Source organism: Protopterus annectens, chromosome 17.part0 (genome assembly GCF_019279795.1).
Source record: "Protopterus annectens isolate FY-2018-M chromosome 17.part0, PAN1.0, whole genome shotgun sequence".
Taxonomy (NCBI): domain Eukaryota; kingdom Metazoa; phylum Chordata; order Ceratodontiformes; family Protopteridae; genus Protopterus; species Protopterus annectens.
In genome coordinates, this window is record NC_056751.1 from 152,149,585 (window position 1) to 152,171,249 (window position 21,665).

General features: G+C 44.3%; 1 protein-coding gene across 2 annotated transcripts in view; it reads right to left on the minus strand.

Moving 5' to 3' along the window:
- Window positions 1-339: 339 nt before the first annotated feature.
- Window positions 340-21,665, minus strand: part of FUT10 (fucosyltransferase 10) — a 316,333-nt gene continuing 295,007 nt past the window's right edge. For both annotated transcript variants that reach the window (XM_044058924.1, XM_044058923.1), the window contains exon 5: window positions 340-650. In XM_044058924.1, the coding sequence (XP_043914859.1) occupies window positions 420-650 (231 nt within the window). In that variant the 3' untranslated portion in view covers window positions 340-419. The remainder of the gene's footprint in view (window positions 651-21,665) is intronic.

Below are 21,665 nucleotides of genomic sequence, written 5' to 3' on the forward strand. Positions count from 1 at the left end.
TTATAGAGGAAAATGGATTGAGAGACTAGTAGATGAAGCAATATCCATTTTTCCTCTATCACAGGTGGCAACCTTAACTAAACGTGCATTTTTTTCTCGTACTTTTTTAACAACATTTGTGTGTACAACATGCAACACAACTTTCACTACAGTTACTGTACAGTTTTTAGACTGTAAACATCTTGAGTTTCATGTTCTGTAGTACAAACCACCACTAATCTGTGGCTAATAGGCCTCTATTAAATTCAGACTCAAAGTTATCTGAGAACCTTCTACTGAAAGAAACTATATGCATTAACAGTATGGAAATGCAGATATATTGGAAATAATGCCCTCTGACATAATTCATACTTTATTAAAGTAGTAAGCATATACAAAGTTCTACAAGAACTATTTTTGTGCTAATCAAATTTTGTAATTCACATTGCTTCCTGGAATACGAGTTTCCAGAAATCCTCAGATGTGAAGTTTTTATTTCTTTCTACCAGCTGTCTTAAAGCACGGGCTTCTTTCTTAGACTGTTCGTATGAAGGAATCCAGATATCATGCACAGATGTATCCTGCATATCATTTGATGAGAAGTTGAAAACCTGTGGCTGTGGGCATCTCAGATGGTTGGCCTCTGCAGTCCATCTTATTGGAGCCATACCCTGTCATGAATAAAATGTTTGTTAGTGTTCAGTAAAAAATAAACTTAAACGTTTTAAAGAGAAAGTACAGTTTTGTACCTACCATAAATGTAGATGTCCGAATTGGATAGCATCTGCAGTCATAACAACTGGGTTGTCCTGTCGTCAGGCAGCCCTTCAGTCGGCCGGATTCCAAAGTCCGGGTCCGGCTTCGGCTGATGTCGCACTTCACCCAACGTCATCTCTGTTGGTCTTCGGGTATAAAAGCATCAGCCGACGCCATTTTCTTCAGTGTTTCTTGCCCCAGATGCCAGAAGCCCTGTAGAAGGCTAAAAATTTTGGATAGATGCCAATGTTTCCAAAAGATGGAGGTAAACACAAAAATAAGCATGTATGTACATAAATACAAACAAATACACCATGAAAGACTCCCCCCCATTAGCTAGCTATTAGGAGGGTAAACACCCTAGGAGCACCACAGAGGGGAAGGAGGGAGGGTAATCCTGACTGCAGATGCTATCCAATTCGGACATCTACATTTATGGTAGGTACAAAACTGTACTATGTCCTTCATGGATGCATCTGCAGTCATAACAACTGGGTAGAATACCATAGCCAACTAGGGGAGGAGGACAAAGTAGATTATGGTGTGTTTAGGATCCCTTGTAGTACAGCAGTGGCAAACCCTGCTCGGGATCTGGAATATAGAGGTAAATTATAATGCTTGGCAAATGTATGCATGGAGGTCCAAGTAGCCGCCTCAATAATGTCTTTGGTCGCCACTCCTCGTAAGAAGGCTGTGGTAGTGGCTGTTGCCCTTGTAGAATGAGGTCTTATGTTCTGTGGAATTGGCTTTCCATGGAAGGAGTAACAGAATCGTATGCAATTTCCTATCCATTTGGAGATTGTCTGTTTGGAAATAGCTTTTCCTTCCCTTCCTGTTGCATAGGCTACTTAAAAGTTGGTCAGTCTTTCTGCTATTTTTGTTCTGTCCAAGTAGTAGCGTAGCTGTCTATGTACATCCAAGGTATGCAGAATTCTTTCCCTCTGTTTTGTGGGTTGGGAAAGAAGGTAGGTAGGTGGATTGCCTGGTTTAAAGACACTCTGGATACCACCTTAGGCATAAATGTAGGATTAGTCCTCATGGACACTCTATCTTGGTGGAAGATTAGGAAGGGTTGCACTGCCATTAAGGCCTGTAGTTCTGAAACCCTCCTTGCTGAAGTAATTGCCAGTAGGAAAGCAGTTTTCCATGACAGGTGTTGTAGGTCTGCTGTTGCTGCTGGTTCAAAGGGTGATAGTGTCAATTTTTCTAGCACGAAGTTTAAGTCCCAAGCTGGCAATGGTGGTTTCCTTGGAGGTTTTACATTCTTGATTCCTCTGAGGAACTGCCTGAGCAAAGGGTGTGAAAAGACAGGTGGATCAAAGCTGTATTCTGCTGAAATAGCTGATGCATGAATCTTGATGGAGGAGTAGGACAGGCCTGAATGAAGTAGCTCGGCCAGATACTCCAGAATGTTAGGCATATCTATGTTTGATACATCTTTTCCTCTCTCAGAACTCCAAATGACAAACCTTTTCCATTTTCCAGCATAGTTCCTTCTTGTTGAAGGCCTGCGTGCTTCAAGAATAATGTCTTTAACTCTTTGTGAAAGTTCTGAATTAGCAGTTGCTATGTGATGTTCCATGCAGTCAGTTGCAACGTTTTTAGGTTTGGATGCATGGTGCTGTAGTTGTTCTGAGTTAGCATCAAAGGTATCAGGGGTATTGGCCACATATTGTTCCGAGACATGCTCCTCAGCAGTGGGTACCAGTGTTGTCTTGGCCAGTTTGGAGCTATCAGGATTATCCTTGGACGATCTTCCTTGATTTTCAGTAGTACTTTGTATATCAAGGGAAGAGGTGGGAATGCATATGCTGTTAGGCCTTTCCAGCTGAAGGAGAGCGAGTCCACTTTCCATGCTAGTGGATGGAATGTCCTTGTGCAGAATTTTTTGAGCTGGTGATTGAGAGGTGATGCGAATAGATCTATCTGAGGCATTCCCCATTTCTTCGAGATGGTCTTGAAGATGTCCGGGTGCAGCTGCCATTCGTGGGCATCCGATGTTGTCCTGCTTAACATATCTGCTAGAGAGTTTTCTTTTCCTGGCACAAATATTGCCTGTAACTGGATGTTGTAGCTGAGTGCCAGGGTCCACAGCTCCAAAGTCATTCTGCATAGGGGGTAAGAATGAGTGCCTCCCTGTTTGTTGATGTACCACATGACTGTGGTGTTGTCTGTCCTTATCATCAACTGGCCCTCCTTGAGAAATGGTCTGAACTTTTGGATTGCCAGTTTTACTGCCAGCATTTCTTTTAGGTTGATGTGCAGGTGAAGTTGATCCTGTGTCCACAATCCTTGTACGCATTTGCCCAGCATGTGGGCCCCCCATCCTAGGTCTGAAGCGTCTGTTGTGATGGTCTGGCTTGCTTGACCTTTGCGAAAGGGCAGTCCTGGGTTTGACTGGCATGCCTGAGCCCACCATAGGAACTCCTGTTTTAAGCATGGTATTAGTGGGATTTCCGCTTCTAGGCTGTGTCTGTGTTGGGACCATAAATTCTTTAGGTACCACTGTAGTTTTCTCATATGTAGTCTGGCAAATGGAACCAAGATTATGCATGATGCCATGAAACCCAAGGCCTGCAGTACCTTTCTTGCTGTTAACTTGTTCAGATTTGTTAGTGCCAAGAAGTAAAGAGGGAGTTCTTTTTGTTTTTCTGTAGTTAGGAATGCCATTTGTCTTACTGTGTCCAATTCCGCTCCTAGGAAAGTCCTTGTCTGGGATGGTATCAGTCTTGACTTTTGTAAATTGACTGTGTATCCCAGTGCTTGTAGCAAGTAAATGACCCTTTGTAAATCTGTTGTCAGCTTGCTTTTGTTGTCTCCTTGTAGCAGGCAGTCGTCCAGGTATGGATAAATTTGAATTCCCTGTAGTCTGCAATGGGCGATTACTGATGCCAGGCATTTTGTGAATACTCTGGGCGCAGTAGATAAGCCAAAGGGCAATGCTGAGAATTGATAGTGCTCTGATCCTGCAAGAAATCTGAGGTATCTTCTGCAGATTGGTCGAATGGGGACGTGCAGGTATGCCTCCTTGAGATCTAGAGTTACCAGCCAACACTCCTTGCCCAGCATGGGAAGAAGTTGCTGTAGGGTCAGCATTTTGAATTTTGGGACAATGATGTATGTATTTAAGGTGGACAGGTCGAGAATTGGTCTCCAGCTTTTTTCCTTTCTTGGAACTAGGAATAATCTGGAGTAGAACCCTTTTCCTTGCTCTGCTGTTGGCACTTTTTCCACAGCTCTCATGTTTGCTAACTCCATTATCTGTTGTAGAGCCTCTGTTTTTTGATTTGGAGGTATATTTGGCATTCCTCTTTTGACTGGTAAAGTGTGGAAGTAGAACCGGTAACCTTGCTCTAGGGTTTGTAAAATCCACTTGTCCTTTGTTATCTGGTGCCAGTTTTTTGAAAATAAGGTTAGCTTTCCGCCTAGAGGAGCTGCTATTTGTTCCCTGGTAGGCGGATTTAGGATTAAGTCACTGTGGCTGTGTTGATGTAGTGGCAGAGGTTGAGTCTGTGCCTCTGTTGTTACCTTGCCACTGTCGTCCTCTGTAGGCACCTCCTCTGGATTGGTTTCTGCCTCTAGAACGTCTATTCCTGCCCCTTTGAGGTCTTGTGGAGTCAGGAAAGGACCAATTTTTGGCTGGCCAGTTCCTGCTAAACCTTGGGGGTTGAACCTGCAAGAAATCTTTAACTGTTTGGACTGATTTTGCTTTTTCTTCCATTTTCTTCATAACCTGCTGGGCAGGTGTACCAAACAAACTTGTTTTATCCATAGGAGCATCTAGCAACTTAGATTTAACATGATCCGGTAGAGCTTGCTCCTTTAGCCATGCATGCCTTCTAATTACTGTGCCAGTCATGGCTGATCTAAATGAAGCCTCCAGTGCATCATAGCCACATTTTAAAGAATGGCTACTAACCTGCTGTATGTTATTTACCATTTCTAATACATATTTCTTATCAAGAGGCTCATCAGTGGTTAGCTTTTTAGTTAACTGATCAAGCATAAACTCTTGGTATTGAATCATGTGAAACTGACAATTTAAAGCTCTAGCTGAGAGAGTGGCTGAAGTGTAAACCTTTTTACCCCATCTGTCTAATGACCTTGCTTCCCTTTCAGAAGGAATAGGGTTTTTAGCTATGGTCGCGGCTACTGCCTTGGGACCCTGGGATATAGTTTCGGGGTCTGCAAGAGGGGCCTTGTAAAGGTGGTGATGAGTATCTGGCACCCTGTAAAATCTGTCTGGTTTGGCAGGGGCTGGGGGTAAAGAATCTGGAGCGGAGCAGACATCATTGAAAGCATCATCCACCACAGAGAGAACAGGAGGTATAGCTAAGGGCCTGTGCTGTGGAAGGTGCAAAAAAGTCCTAAGTCTTTTTCTGGAGTCTGAAAAATCTTGTTGCTGCCATTGGAACTGTTCTCGCATGGCATGCAAGGTTTCCCCAAAGGAGAATTCTTCTGGTGGGGAAGCAGCTGGAATGGATTCTTCAGCATCAGAATCTTCAAAATTGGAGAAAGGAGCCTCTGGCTGGTCAGTTATGTCTGATTCATCAGCAGAATCATCAGAGGACACTGGCTCAGGGGGCTCTGCCCTAGGTCTCTTCTCTGGGGGCTGAGAGGCCCTGTCTGGGTGAGATTGAGATCCTCTAATTAATGAAATTAAATCTTCTGCCAAAGTAAGCATTTGAGAACTGGAAGAGGGCCTGGTTGAGGGGGGTTTAACAGGCACTGTTTTAGTAGTCTTGGCTGCTTTAGCCCTGGCGAAGGCCTTAATGGACATGGCTGCTGGAGGCCTAGCAGCACCACGTGCTGGGGTAGAGACATCCAAGGGAATGGTGTCTGATAAGTCAGGGGTAAGCACCGTAGTGGTTAAACTTTCTGAGGCCGATTCAAGAGTGGTAGCAGGGGCCTCAGCTGTAGAGATAGATTCAGCTGTGTTTTGGTCAGTTTTCTCGGTTTCGGCCGAAACCGAGACACTCGCGGTTTGCTTAACCATGGTTTCGGCCGAAACTGCGGACCGCGAGTGTCGGTCTTTTTCTTTGCGTTTTTTGGCAGAATGCGTAGTCGGAGGATCCGACGGCATAATGTACGCAAAATCAGATCCGAAAAACTGTTCTGCAAACTCCGACCGACGCCTAAGCGTTCGTCGGTTGAAAGAAGCACAGGCCGAACAGGCTGCTACGTCGTGGGTTGGGCCTAAACAAGGCAGGCAGTAAGAGTGGAAATCTTTATGAGGTATTTGTTTCCCACAGGTTAAACAATTATTAACTTTTTCTGACATCGGCTGAGGCAAGAAAGAGTCCCCAACGGGGTACTTAGCTTTAGAAGTCTTCGAAGTAGTATTCGGTAGAAGTAATCTCTGGATCCGACCGACCGGCACTTGCGAACAGCTTCTGCTTCGGGCGCCACGCGGCAAGAAAGACTGAAGAAAATGGCGTCGGCTGATGCTTTTATACCCGAAGACCAACAGAGATGACGTCGGGTGAAGTGCGACATCAGCCGAAGCCGGACCCGGACTTTGGAATCCGGCCGACTGAAGGGCTGCCTGACGACAGGACAACCCAGTTGTTATGACTGCAGATGCATCCATGAAGGACATCATTGTCATGCACTACTTCAGTTTTGCTCTTAGTTTTTTTAATGCGACTCTAAAATAACTTTGTTTTTAACATTTTTCTATATCCAAAGCATGGTTCAGATTAAAACCATCAAATGATCAGTGAAAAGAATGACAGTAAACAAAGTAATGTGATCAAATAACAAAAACATGACAAGCAAGAGGCAGGTGTCATCAGTTAGAAGTGCTTGACCAGTATAAAGAATAAAAATCTGGAAAAAAATACTGTGGGTTACTGAACATTTAATAAGTATACATGTAAGGACTAACTGGAATACTAATGTGTTTCTTCCTTAACATTTCAGATAAACCGATCCAATTCAGTGGTCTAGATGGGCAAAGCCCATAATACACTGCAGGAGGCAATTTGAGTTCAATAATAGCTTGGGTGCTTGCAGCAGCTATCTGGGGAGGAAGGGGGTCTAGTACCAGGGCATTATAGCAATTTGAGCCCCCCCCCTCCCCCAACAACCAACTGTTAGCTCAGAAATCCAAAACTTTTACATACACTTTGTAGTTTTCACAATAACTTACTTGTTAACACAGAGAGTACACTTTTTTATTTTTTTCTTGCATTTCTTGGTTGACACATCTCTGAACTCTGATCAAGTAATGTTTCAATGTGCACAGTTATTTAACATGACTTCCCAATGTGACTACAGTATTTATTTATTGCATATACAGAAGTGTGTGTGTGTGTGTGTCTGTGTCTTCCTAAGCCAAACTGGATACAATATCCTGCAGGTCATGAGCGAAACAGGATAAGCACTTTGGTTTAGAAAAATGAAACTGGGTGCTAGAGAGTCTGATACAGATTCATCTATTATATTTTGCTTGCTTCCTGAAGGTCCTTTCTACTGTATAAAATGTAGAACAGTGTGCAAATGTCTTAATTACATTTACTCGTGCCAGCTAAAGCAGACTTTCCATCCTGTCTAATTTGCTCCCAGTGCCTCACTGAAATGGTGCACCTTTATTGGCAAGTGAATTTATTGGAGAGGGCTATTCATAGGATATCACAAAAGGCTGTACACCTAAATCCAGTCCTTTTCACAAACAAGATCATGTGCTTAATCATAAAACATTCTGTGCAAAATTGGGCAACCTCTGCTTTTTGGAATTCAGCTTACTATGGCTAGTTGGGCTGGTACATATTGTAAAGACAAATACAGGCAATGGCAGATGAAGATTCCATCTACTGCCATTTCCCTTTCACATTTTCTCCATCACATCTGCCACCACTATGTGAACTCCATCCCAGGTGCTTTTGCATGGCCTCCTATGTTCCATTAATTACAAAACCTCAACTGCCCCACCTGGCACTCTATTATAAAGCTACAGGAATGACGGCTGCTGTTTTGGCATTGTACAGTTCTGGTATTTTAGCAGAGAGTTGCTGAAGGAGTCCAGGTTTTGACTCCCTCAGCTTCTAGTTTCAAGCTGTATGAATCTGAGCAACTCAGTTAACCATAAGAGGCATATGTCCTCAATGGACTTTGTTTATTTTACTTTACATTTTGTTGACTGGGTTAACCCTGCTGGACAATGCTTATTTTTAGAGGGTACCTGGATTGTAACATTAACAATGCCTAAGAAAACAACAGTATACATATATAACACATTACAAGTAATAATATAAAACAATATCCAAGAAGCTGAAAAAAGATAACTATACATTTAGAGTGGGATGGGTATGCAGTGGGAGTATTAATTAGGGAAAAACTTGTACATGGGGTAAGAGATGGGATCTCTCTCCTTGTTTTCCTTAAACTAGATAACTGAGAACAGATATTTGTCCAAAATTATTGTGAATATGCAATGGATAAGCACACTGCACTCCTCATCCTCTTGTGGTTGGCTGTGTCATCCCATCAGCTACTAGTTAATATAACCATTCCTGCTGTCACCTTTCTTCATAGACCTCATAGAAAAGGCGAATACATTTTTTCTTTCTGCCAAAAAAAGTACATATTCACTTCTTTTTGTCAAAATGTGTGAAAAAACACCATTTTCAAAACAGTGTTCAGACTAATATGAATCCAGCACCTGCGTTTCTGCAAAATAAATGACAGAATGAAAAAAAAGCCACTGACCTCAACAGTACTGTGTACAAAGTTATGATCTATGAATTGACTGTTTTTACGTGCGACTCCAGTTCTCTCAAAGTTGACACAAAGCCTTATACACAGTACTTGCAATTTCCTTGAGCTGCCAGTCAAGTAATCTACCTTGCTGTAGAATACAAACCCACTCTGGAAATTTCTTATTCAGTGATAAGTTAGCTAATCAATGTCTACTTCCCTTTTTAGTTCAAAACAAATAAGTAATCCCAATTACACAAATTTTCTTTGGCATCTCTTCCATGTTATGAAGGCAGAGATTTTCAAATGGTCTCAACATACAATTTCCCAGTGTCTATCCAACCAGTATATCTACAGTGTAAAAAATACATAAATGTAATAAATATATAAACATATACAATATATCTACAATGCCTCTGAAACATTATCTTTGTGGGAGCCAAGAAGTACCTCCAACCTTCCATTTCAAGTTTATCACCCAGTTATACGCGTCAGTGACTACATTGAACAACCTATCAGAACAAGCCTGACACTTTTGCCAAAGACCTGTATCAGGATTTTATCAAATACATCGGGGACACCAAGTTCTCCCTTTGTCACCTGGGCAGTAATAATTTATCTTAAGTCACGCTTGAAGATCCATTACTCCAAACAAATGTTTTAATCATTTGTTGAATATTATGAAATAAGGATTTCGCTGGGGAGCCCAGAATTGCCTGAAAATTATACTTGGGGACTATGAACATTTGCAATCTAAGTTTAGGTAAATCACTATTCAAGTAATAAATCATTTCTGACATTTAACTTTTAGCTCTCTGGTATGAATTATTTTGCAGAATCTGAATATTTTTATGCCAAATGTTTTCCAAAGTATCTATGCTTACCCACTGGCATGGAAACCACTCTCTGAGGAGCCGATTTGAAAATTGCTGTTGCCTGGATTTAGAGATATTCACTTTGGACTCCACAATTAAATTAAAGTTCTCTAAAATCACAAAAATGAAGCCTGGCTCCATGGTGCAGAGGGATGAAGCCATGACTAACCCAGGTGACCAGGGTTTGATTACTAGCTCCAGTAATGGAGGAGCCAGGCAGGCAATGGACAGTTGTGTAGGAGCTTGGCCAGCTCATATCTCTGGGGGGTGGGGGATGGAAGAGGCTTACAGACTCTCATGGAACACAAAGGAAAGTACAATTTCCCTGGTGGATTCCTAAGGAATCACTTCCTGTGCCTCAGACCTGGAGCTGCTTGCTAGTAATGTACCTTGTGGAAGTGAGTGGATGACCAGCACAGTCTACTCTTTGTATGGTCACCCTTCATCTGGTTGGCTAAGCATACATGGGGTGGTAGACCTATAAAAGTTAGAAGCACTCAAACCATGGCTAACAGTTGACTTAATGATGGCCCCTTTTAGCCAACTCTTGCCCTTGGTGATTAGGGAATGTATGGGACAAATGCTTGGGAGGGAGCTGTTGATGAACATTAGGCAGCAGGGCAAAAAGTTTGAAAAAAAAATAAAAAAGAGCTGTTAAGTGTCTGCCAGGGTCTCTTAGATGCATTAACATATCATCCAGGAACAATGAAAATTTTTACAACCAACTTGCCAGAGAACAATAGCTAAGGGCTCCAAATACATAGCAAAGTGAAACTCAACAGAGCTCAGCATTTACGTTTACAAAGGCAGAGGCCCCAAAGTACATATTTTCTAGTAACGCAGTAAAGTTCAAGGGAACTTTAAATATATGTAATATTTCAAATGGGTAATAAAATTTACCTTAAATGTTCTTGTGCATTCAGTTTCCTGAATTAACAATAATAATTTCATTACCTTGTCAAAAACCTGTTGCTGGGGTAAAAACCTATACTTGTCTGAGCATATGAACTCAGAAATCTTAGAGGCCAATCAAGATGACAGAACCAGACGTGAATATTTTGTCATCTTGGTTTAATAGGTTCTTAACACCCCAGAAGTTCCTAACAAAGACGATAATACACTTAAAACTCCTAAGCTAACAGAAAAGTCTTACAAGCTCCGCAGAGGAGACCTATGCATTGGCTTCCAAGCAATCTGGGGCTCAGTAGTCCAGAATGTCTTGTACCTTCTTAAATCAAACAGTCCCACAAATTCCAGAATAAGAGATCTAAACTTGTTTCAGCAGATCAATAAAATGAGGTGGTGAGAGAGATTTGATGCTCAAAATCTTCCTCAGATAAACCAGTGTGATACTTCACCTTCCTTTAGACAGGACCTGGTAACTGGATTAATCCCCAGCACTGTCACCCTTAACATTAGCAAAAATGCTTTAGGAGGCCTGTATATACAATCACTGAGAAAGAATAGTTGTGTAAAATCTTACCATAATCATAGATGTCCTTCTCTTCCATGTTGCAGTATTCTTAGTGTAGGATTCCCCACCTCAGGTGAACCGATCGTCAGCTCCTATAGAAAAGCTTAAGCCTGGCTGTAGGTGTGTGGGACGTCACACGTAGGGCCATAAACCAGGTACCTTAAATGTGATGTCTGCACGCACAGACCTCAGAACTTAAATGCCCAGTCAGACAGTCCAGTACAGAGCCAAATGATGTCAGGAAGAGGTGCAAAGTGCCATTTGCTGGCTAGTCTGACCATGGTCTAGAGGTTGCCCCAGGGTGTCCTTTAGACACATCAATATGAAAAAGAGGGCTAGGTGGGGGGAAGGAATACTTCAACATGGAAGAGAAGGACATCTATGGTTATGGTAAGATTTTACACAACTATTCTTGGTCCTTCTATTCCTATGTTGCAGTATTCTTAGTGTGGGAGAGTGCCACAGCTTAGTTAGAAGGATGGAGGCAGAGGTAGCTGATCCCAGAAAGCCCTGCAGGATTGCCCTAGCAAACCCTGCCCTGGCTTTGGAGATGTGGTCCAATTTGTAGTGTTTGGTGAAAGTGTGTATGGTGCACCAGGTGGCTGCTTCCAGAATGCAAGCTGTGTCCAGGCCTTTGTGAAGAAGGCTTTGGAGGATGCCATGGCCCTGGTAGAATGAGCTCTTACTCCCTGGAGTAGTAGAAGCAGATATTTCTTTCTGATCCAGCAGGAAATGGTTTGTTTGGAGACTGCCTTGCTCAGGGATCTGGGGTGGAAGGATACAAAGAGTTGGTCAGATTTTTTCTGATGGACTTAGTTTAGTCTAAATAAAACCTTAGCTGTCTGTGCACATCCAGGGAATGGAGTATCCTCTCACTGTCATTAGTGGGAGAGGGGAAGAAGGTGGGTAGGTGAATGGATTGGCTTAAGGACAGTTCATTGACCACCTTTGGCATGAAGGAAGGTTTGGGCGTAGGTTCGCTCTATCCTTGTGGAAGATAGTGTAGGGTGAGCAGGCCATGACAGCTTGTAACTCTGACACCCTTCTAGCAGAGGTAGGGGCCACCAGCAGTACAGTCTCCATGTGCATATTTAGAGCGTTGCAGCACTGGCTGGTTTGAATGGAGGCAGAGTGAGTTTTTCCAGGACGAAGTTTAGGTCCCAAGAAGGTGGGGTGGGCTTTCTTGGTGTTCCGATGTGCAAGACCCCTTTCAGGAATAATTTAACATCTATCCTGGCTAGTAGAGGGGGTTCTAGTGGTAAGCAGGTAGAGATTGCAGATAGGTGGACTTTCATTGAAGAGTATAAAAGGCCAGCCTTGATAAGTTCACACACATAAGTAAGGACTAGAGGGGTATCTGCTTGAAAGGGATTCCTGTGCCTAAGGAGACACCACGTGGAGAATCTTTCCCATTTTGACATGTAGGATCTCCTGGCCTCCCTCAGGACTAAAAGCACGTCCTCAGAGTAGTGGTGCCTGAAAGGAATTAAAAGTTTATCACCCAGAGTGTTAGACCTAACATCTGTAGGAGAGGGTGAATGAGAGATCCCTTCTGTTGTGCGAGTAGGTCCACCTTGTGGGGTAACTTGTGGTGATTGCCCTTGGCTAATGAAAGTAGTAGGGGGAAAGTACAGTTTTGTACCTACCATAAATGTAGATGTTCGAGTGCTCATACAGCTGCAGTCATAATAGATGGGTTATCCTGCCGTCAGGCGGGTCCTCTGTCGGCTGAATTCCAAAGTCTAGGTCCGGCGTCGGTTGTCGTCGCTTCTCCCCTGACGTCAGTGCGGCAGGGGTATAAAAGAGCCAGCTGACGCCATCTTCTTCAGTTTTTCTTGCCCCAGATGTCAGGTGCCCCCAGAAGGAAGGCAAAACATAAACTTATGTAATCATGCAATATAGAATAATCAAAAAACAGTAGTTTGCAAGCAAATACACCATAAAAGAATACCCTAAATAGGTTGTATGAGAAGGTGTTTGTCATAAGACCTGTCCTAAGAGGGGATGGAGGGAGGGAAACCTGGACTGCAACTGTATGAGCACTCGAACATCTACATTTATGGTAGGTACAAAACTGTACTATGTTCATCGTGCATACAGCTGCAGTCATAACAGATGGGTAGAATCCCAAAGCTAAGTAGGGGTGGCAGGCACTAAGTGGAACTAGGAGGAGCAAGGATGCCCTGCAAGACAGCTGTGGCAAATCCCGCTCTAGATTTAGAGTAAAGTGGAAGGTGATAATGTTTGGAGAAAGTGTGCACTGAACTCCAAGTGGCTGCTTCCAAAATGTCCTTGGTAGGAACCCCCCTGAGGAAAGCTGCAGAGGTAGCTGTGGCCCTTGTGGAGTGGGATCTGATGCTTGAAGGTACAGCTTTTCCATGAAATGAGTAACAAAAGCGTATGCAGTGGGCTATCCATTTTGAGATTGTCTGTTTGGAGATAGCCTTTCCTTGAGCACCTATAGCATAGGACACAAAGAGTTGCTCGGATTTCCTGAATGGCTTTGTTCTGTCCAAATAATAACGAAGTTGTCTGTGAATGTCCAAGGAATGCAGTAGTCTTTCCCCTTTGTTTTGTGGGTTAGGGTAAAAGGTAGGTAAGTGGATAGTCTGATTCAAGGCTACACTGGATACTACCTTTGGCATAAAGGTAGGGTTGGTTCGTAAGAAAACTCTGTCCTGATGGAAAATGATGAAAGGCTGCACAGCCATGAGGGCCTGTAGTTCCGAAACCCTGCGTGCTGAGGTGATAGCCAGAAGGAAGGCTGTTTTCCATGATAAGTATTGTAGTTCTGTTGAAGCAGCTGGCTCAAATGGAGGAAGGGTCAGCTTTTCCAATATGAAGTTGAGGTCCCAAGCAGGGACTGGTGGTTTCCTTGGGGGTTTTATATTCTTAGCCCCTCTGAGGAACTGTCTTAAGAGAGGATGAGAGAATAAAGGAGGATCTGTGTTGTATTGTGCAGAAATGGCTGAAGCATGGATTTTGATGGAGGAGAAGGAAAGTCCACTGTTTAACATCTCAGCTGGGTACTGTAAAATTTGAGGTAAATTTATTACCCAAGGATTCTGGCCCTTTTTCTGATTCCAGGCACAAAACCGTTTCCATTTGGCGGAGTAGGCTTTTCTAGTAGAAGGTCTTCTGGCCTCCAAGATGACATCCTGCACCTCCTTGGAGAGGAGGGTCTGTTGGGAAATCAAGGGATTCTCCATGCAGCTAGATTTAGGGTTTTGAGCTGGCTGTGAAGAGTTTTGAAGTTGTGCTGGGACAACAGAAGAGGCACTAGAGGTAGGATCCATGGTGGGGAATGCGTCAGGCTCTTCAGGAGTGGACACCAGTGTTGTCTTGGCCAGTCAGGAGCAATGAGAATCATTTTCGGCCTCTCTGCTCTGGCTTTTAATAGAACTTTGGGCAGCAAAGGGAGAGGCGGAAAGGCATAGACTGTCAATGTTGTCCAATTGAAAGAAAGTGCGTCCACTTTCCAGGCCTGTGGATGATAGGTCCTTGAGCAAATTTTTTCCAATTGGTAATTCCTGTGGGTAGCAAAGAGATCTATGTCTGGCTGTCCCCATGCCTGAGTTATCATTGCGAAAACTTGAGGATGCAACTTCCATTCGTGTGGATCTGTCATATTTCTGCTTAGGCTGTCTGCCAGTGTGTTTTCCTTCTCTGGCAGGAATTGTGCCTGAAGTTGGATTTGCAATTCCATAGCTGTGTTCCAAAGGGTCATGGCCAGTCTGCACAGGGGGTATGAATGAGTTCCCCCTGTTTGTTTATGTACCACATCACTGTGGTGTTGTCTGTCCTTATCAATAGCTGGCCTGGATGTAGTAGGTCTTTGAAGGCCATAATAGCATTTTTCACTGCTAGCATTTCCTTTTGGTTGATGTGTAGGTGCTTCTCTTTTTGGGACCATTTTCCCTGAATGCACTGATCTGTCATGTGTGCCCCCCAGGCATAGTCCGAGGCGTCTGTTGTGATGACTTGAGTTGCTTGAGGTATGCAGAAAGGTAGACCTATGTTTCTTTGGCATGCTTGAGCCCACCACAGAAATTCCTTTTGAAGACATGGAATGAGTGGTATAATTGTTTCCAAACTGTGGCTGTGTTGAGACCATAAGTTTTTTAGGTACCACTGAAGTTTCCTCATATGCAGCTTTGCACATGGGATCAGCAGGATGCAAGATGCCATGAATCCCAGAGCCTGCAGGACTTTCCTTGCAGTCAGCCTGGTGAAGGTTGCTATTTTGCTGAAGTATTGAGATAGTTGCCCTTGTTTGTCTGGCGTGAGGTAGGCCATCTGGTTGTTTGTATTCAAGCTGGCACCCAGGAAAATTATTGTTTGAGAGGGTATTAGTTTTGATTTCTTTTTGTTGACTGTGTATCCCAGAAAGTTCAAGTGTTTTATTACAAACGCCAGGTGTTTCAGAAGTATGTCCTTGCTGTCTGCTTGGATCAGGCAGTCGTCCAGATATGGGTATATTTGTATTCCTTGAAGTCTGCAAAAGGCAATTACTGATGCCAGGCATTTCGTAAACACTCTGGGCGCAGTAGATAAGCCAAAGGGCAATGCAGAGAATTGATAATGGGTTGAACTTTCAAGAAATCTGAGGTATCTTCTGCAATCTTGTCTGATAGGGACATGCAGGTATGCCTCCTTGAGGTTCAATGTTACCAGCCAAGACTCCTTGCCCAGCATGGGAAGAAGCTGCTGTAATGTGAGCATCTTGAATTTTGGTACCTGTAAATATGTGTTTAGGATCGATAGGTCTAAAATAGGTCTCCAATCTTTGTCTTTCCTTGGTACCAGGAATAGTCTGGAATAAAACCCTTGACCTTGTTCTTTTGCAGGTACCTCTTGAATAGCTTTCATGTCCATGAGAGCTGAAATTTGTTTTTGTGCCTCTGCCCTTTGATTTTGTGGCAGGTTTGGCATGCCTCTCATTTTTGGAAGGGTGTGAAAGTGGAATCTGTAGCCTCTGTCTATAATGTCCAGAATCCATTTGTCTTTTGTGACAATATGCCAATTTTTTGAGAATAATGCCAGTTTTCCGCCTAAAGGTGCTGCCATTAAAGCTTTGCTTGGCAGGTAAAGGGGAAAGTCATTGTGTCTGCTCAGTTTTCCGCCTAAAGGTGCTGCCATTAAAGCTTTGCTTGGCAGGTAAAGGGGAAAGTCATTGTGTCTGCTTTCTGAATGACTGTGCTCTATCTTCTCCACCTCTTGGGGTTGGTGCTTGCCATCGTCTGGCTCTGAATGATCCTTGTGATTGCCCTCTACCCCTCGGGCGCCTGTATCTGCCTCTTTGAGGTCTGTCCGTGGCTGGAAAGGACCAATTTTTTGAAGGCCAGTTTCTGCTGAAACATGGAGGCTGTACCTGCAGGAAATCTTTCACTGTTTGCATTGATCTCGCCTTTTCCTCCATTTTCTTTGGTACCTCCTCAGCTTTAACACCAAACAATACATCTTTTTTGAAGAGGTGCATCTAGTAATTTAGCTTTGACATGATCTGGTAAGGCTTGCTCTTTGAGCCAAGCATGTCTACGTATGACAGACCCTGTAACAGCAGCTCTACATGAGGCCTCTAAAGCATCAAAACCACATTGTAAGGTATGTTTACCCACTTGCTCTGCACTATGCAACAAATCCTGCAACTCTTTTAAATCTGGTTGTTCTGGTTGTGTCATTTTGCTTTTCAACTGAGATAACAAAAACTGTTGATACTTTAACATATGGAACTGACAGTTTAATGCCCTCATGGTTAAAGTGGCCGAGGTACACACCTTTTTCCACCCACCTTTCTAAAGCTCTGGAATCTCTCTCTGAAGGTAATGGGTTTTTAGCAGTAGAGGCCTTAATTCCTTTGGGACCCTGTGAAATAGTTTATGGGTCAGCAGTATGGCTTTTGTATAGGAACTGGTGTGAATCAGGAACCCGGTAATACCTGTCTGGTTTAACAGGAGCTGGAGGTAAAGAATCTGGGTTGAGGCTGGCTTCTGTGTACACATCATCTAATATATCTAAGACAGGAGGGATAGCCAGAGGCCTATGCTGGGGGAGCAAGAGAAAATCCCTGAGCCTTTTCTTGGAATCTGAGTAATCTTGGCCTTCCCAGTGAAAGTGTTCCCTCAAAGCATGTAGGGTTTCCCCAAAAGAGTAGTCCTCAGGGGGGGGAGACTGAGAGAATAGACTCCTCTGTATCAGAGTCTTCAAAAGGAGAATATGTATATTCCTGGTCCTCAGAATGTTCAGAGGTAATAGAGGCTTGATCTGAGGAAGGGTAGTCTTCCTCTAATCTGGGCCTTTTGTCCGAGGGGGGTTGAGAACCCCTGATAAGAGTAATTAAATCCTCAGCCATTTTGAGCATCTGTTTTTTAGGCATGGGGCCTTGAGAGGGGGTCTGAGGTCCTTGTTTTTTAGTTTTCATGGCTGCTTTAGATTCTGTGAAAGCCTTAATAAAGAAGGAGGAAGGCATGAAGACACCTTGAGAAATGGCAGGCCTGTCTAAACTCTGAGTTTCCCCGCCAAGAGTGGCGTCGGTATCTGTAGTCAGAATGGGGGCCGAGGAGCCTGCGACCTCGGGCACAGAAGACACCGGTAATGAAGTGTCATCGGTACTCAGGGGCTGCGTAGGCACCTCGCTGAGAACCGAAGAACCGGTAGTCGGCCTTAGCGTGGTGTCAGTAGAAGTCGCGGACCTCGTATGTCGGTCCTTATCTTTGCGTCTTTTACTCAAAACTGGAGTCGGAGTATCCGACGACATAATATAATTAAATTTTCTACCAAAATAGTGATGGGCGAACTCTGCCCGACGCTTAATAGTGCGTTTATTGAATCTAGCACAAGAACGGCAGGCCGAGACGCCGTGGTCTGGGCCTAAACAAGGAATACAGAAAGAGTGGAAATCCTTATGCGGTATTTGCTTCCCACATGAAATGCAATTATTAACTTTGTCTGACATCGGTCTGAGGCAAGAAAAGTTTCCCCAACGGGGTACTTAGCTTTCAAGAAGACTTCGGCTGAAATATTTTCATAAATCTCAGGAGATGGCCGACCGGCACTTGCGAACTGCTTCTGCTTCGGGCACCGCGCGGCAAGAAAGACTGAAGAAGATGGCGTCGGCTGGCTCTTTTATACCCCTGCCGCACTGACGTCAGGGAAGAAGCGACGACAACTGACGACGGACCTAGACTTTGGAATTCGGCCGACCAAGGACCCGCCTGACGGCAGGATAACCCATCTGTTATGACTGCAGCTGTATGCACGATGAACATCTAGTACTGCCTTGGCCAACAGGGAGTCACCAGCAAGATTTTGGGTTTCTCCTTCCTGATATTCAGGAGGACTTTCTGAATGAGAGGGAAGGGTGAGAAAGCATATAGAAACCGTCCCTTCCATGGAATGCTGAAGGCATCTACCCTCCAGGCAAGTGGAGAGTGATCCTTGATGCAGAATTTCTTCAATTTTCTGTTCTGGGAGGAGGCAAACAAATCTACCTGAAGTGTGTCCCACCAGTAGACAATGTCTAGAAAAATGTCCCTGTTCAGCATCCACTTGTGCTGTAGAGAGGATGTTCTGCTGAGGACATCCGCTTGTTGGTTGTACTGGGAAGGAATTATGTTGCCTGCAGGGATAAGTTGTTTCTGGAGGCAAGGTCCCAACTTTGGATTATTAACTGGCAAAGGAGGTAGGACTTGGTCCCTCCTTGTTTGTTGAGGTACCACATGACTGTGGCATTGTCTGTGAAAATTTGAAGGGGTCCTGGATTGCAGGATTGGGAGAAAGGCTTTCAGGGCCAGAAGGACTGCTGTCATTTCCCTCACACTGATATGTTTCTTTTGGAGGGTAAGATGCCAGGTCTCCTGTACCATGAAGTCCTTCATGGTAGCCCCCCACTCTAGGTCTGATGCAGCTGAATGCATGTGCTGGGTTGGGTTGGGAGGTTGAAGTGGAAGGCCTGGGTTCATTAGGATTTGTTGAATCCACCACCTTAGTTCTGCTTTGAGGCAGAGTGTAATCTGAAACTCTAGAGGGTGTTTGCGCTGGGACCACACATTCTTCAAGTACTACTGCAGTTTTCGCATATGCATTCTGGTCAAAGGCAGCATACGGATGGTGGCTGCCATTAGCCCCAGGACCCGCGAGAATTGTCTTGCAGATATCTGTTGAATATGCAGTAGGTTTTGAGAATGGGCAGAGAGGGAGAGAACTTTGCCCTAAGGGAGGAATGCCCACTTCAGATTTATTCTGATCCTGCAGCCCAGAAAGATGTTATCCTGCTGAAGGGTTAGGGATGATTTTGGGATGTTGAGGGTGAACCCCAGGCTCTGAAGCAGGTAAATGGTGAACTGCAGATGGTTTTGTAGGATGTCCTCTGTTTCTGCTAGAATGAGGATGTCGTATAGGTAAGGACAGATCTGAACACCTTTGGTTCTGCAGAAGGCTATAGCTACAGCTAGGCATTTTGGTTTATCTACTGCACCCAGGGTATTTACAAAGGGCAAGGCTGTAAATTGAAATTATCAGGGCCTAGTGAAACGCAAATATTTTCTGTGGGAGGGTTTTATGGGGATATGGAGGTAGGCCTCCTTCAGATTGAGTGTGGCTATATAGTGGAAGAAGGGTTTGTAGGGATAACATTCTGAATGATGGAACTTTTAGGAATAGGTTTAGAAAGGACAGATCCAGTATTGGCCTCCAAGGGCCATCTTTTTTGGGGACCAGAAGTAATCTTGAGTAAAAGCCTTTTCCTTCCTGTCCTGGAGGGACAGGTTCTACAGTTCCTAGGTTCAGAAGGTTCTGTAGGACCTAAGAGATAAGGTGTAGTTGATTTTTTGGGGGAAATGGAATGCCCCTTGTAAAGGGCTTTTCGTTCCAAGAGAGGAAATATCCCTCTTGTACTACTGCCAGCACCCAGGAGTCGGAGGTGATAGATCTCCAAAGGGGGAGGCAGTGGGAGAGGCAAGCTGACAAAGGGAGGTGGGCAAGGCAGTCACGCATCGTTGAAGCCATTTCTGTCATGAAAGGACTGTCTTTGAATAGGCTGTGAGGCTGCTGGTCTGGAGGTGGTCTGTCTCCTGGTTCCTCTTCTATGCCTGGAAGAGGATGGGGTATCAGAGGAGGGTGTCCTCCTGACAAAGGTAGTCTTAGATGGGACACTAAGGTGGGACAGGGTAATTTCTGTAATATTTAGGAATGGGAGACACTAGCAAGTGCTTCATGTCCTGAAGCTCTTTACTTTTCTCCTGAAGGTTTTTAAAGAGGTCTGCAGATTGTTTACCAAACAGGAGATTGTGGTATAGAGGGGTATCTAGGATTTTTGGCTTGAAATCCTCTGGTAGGGGTTGAAGGCGTAGCCAAGAGTATCTGCAGAGTACTGATGGAGAAGCTGCGGACCTTGCAGAGACCTCTGCTGCATCATAACTGCATCTAATAGAATGTCTGGTCACTTGAGTAGCCAGGGACAGTTTTGATGCTATCTCTGTCTTGCTAGGGCAGTCAGATGTGGCTGCCAGGATAGTAGAAGCTTGGGATACAAGGTCCAAAGCATATTTTATCATATGGGTTTGGTAGTTGATAACTTTGAAGGCTAGGGTGGAAGAGGTATAAACCTTCTTGCCTATCCTGTCCATGTTTTTACTATCTTTGTCAGTAGGCAAAAGAGACGATGAAGGAATCAGTCTTGACTGCTTGTCAGGGAATACAGCGATCACTGCTGGGTCTGCTAGGGGTGGTTTTACCAGGAATTTTTGTTCATCTGGTACTTTATAGAAATGGTCAGGCCTCTTAGGGGCAGGAGGTTGTGAGTCTGGGTTTTTAGATGCTGAATAGAATGCATCAAGGTAGGCAGGAATAACTGGTGGGATGGCTGAAAGGGAAGGAGATTCCACTTGAAGTAACTCAAAGTATCTCTTTTGAGTTTCAGTCATTTGGGAAGTGTCCCATTTTAAAGTATTCTTTCATCTTTGTGATGGTCTCTCCAAAGGTGATATCTTCCGGTGGAGAATCCCCTTCTATGGATTCTTCATCAGGGGAATAATATTCTAGTGGAGAGGCAATTTGAAATGAATAAGTAATGGATTAATTTGAAAATGAGTAGTAAGCCTCCTGTTCTTCTTCCCCTTCATGAGCAGTGGGAAGGAGGAGAGAAAAGCTGAGGCAGGCCTAGGACTAAGAACAGGAATGGTGGAGGGGAAGAGGCCGTGGGCCTAAGGCCCATAAAGGCCTGCATCAAGGAATTGGTGAAGGATTGCCAGTCTGGAACTCCCTCTGTGGGTGGAGGCAGGTGTTTAGTTTTTGGCTTCCTTTTCAAAGGAATAGTCTTAGGAGAAGGTCTGGATTCAGGGGCCTGGATAGGAGTAGGGGCTTCAGGTAATGGCCTCCTGGTCGGTCATCCGGCATTATCTGGTTCCCCCTTGACATCGGTAGGCACCGAATTCTGAGCTATCTCCGTGGACGTACAGGCCGTTACTTTAGAAGCTACTTCCTCGAGGGGAATTGCCGAAGAAGACGACTCTAACAGATGTCCCTCAACTCCTAAATCGGAAGCTGGCGAGATGTCTGATGGCAGAGAGGCAGAAGGACTAGGCCTTGGAACCTTGGCCTTTTTCTGTGGTGGTTCTGCCAGGTGGCCAAATCGGGATCCATCCTGAGTGCTAGCTTTTTGAGCCTCTTGTTTTCTAAATACAGATTTAGGGTGGCCAGACAGCTTTGGAGGGTCTTAGGTACAAAAGACTGACAAATACGGCAAGAGGTATGGTCATGTTCTCGGCCTAGGAAGAAAACACAACTGTTGTGCATATCCTTATGCGGAATCTGGCGCCTGCATCGGCATTTACTCTTCTTAGCATGCATTGGCTAATGGTTGGGTACAGCAAACCAAGCTCAAG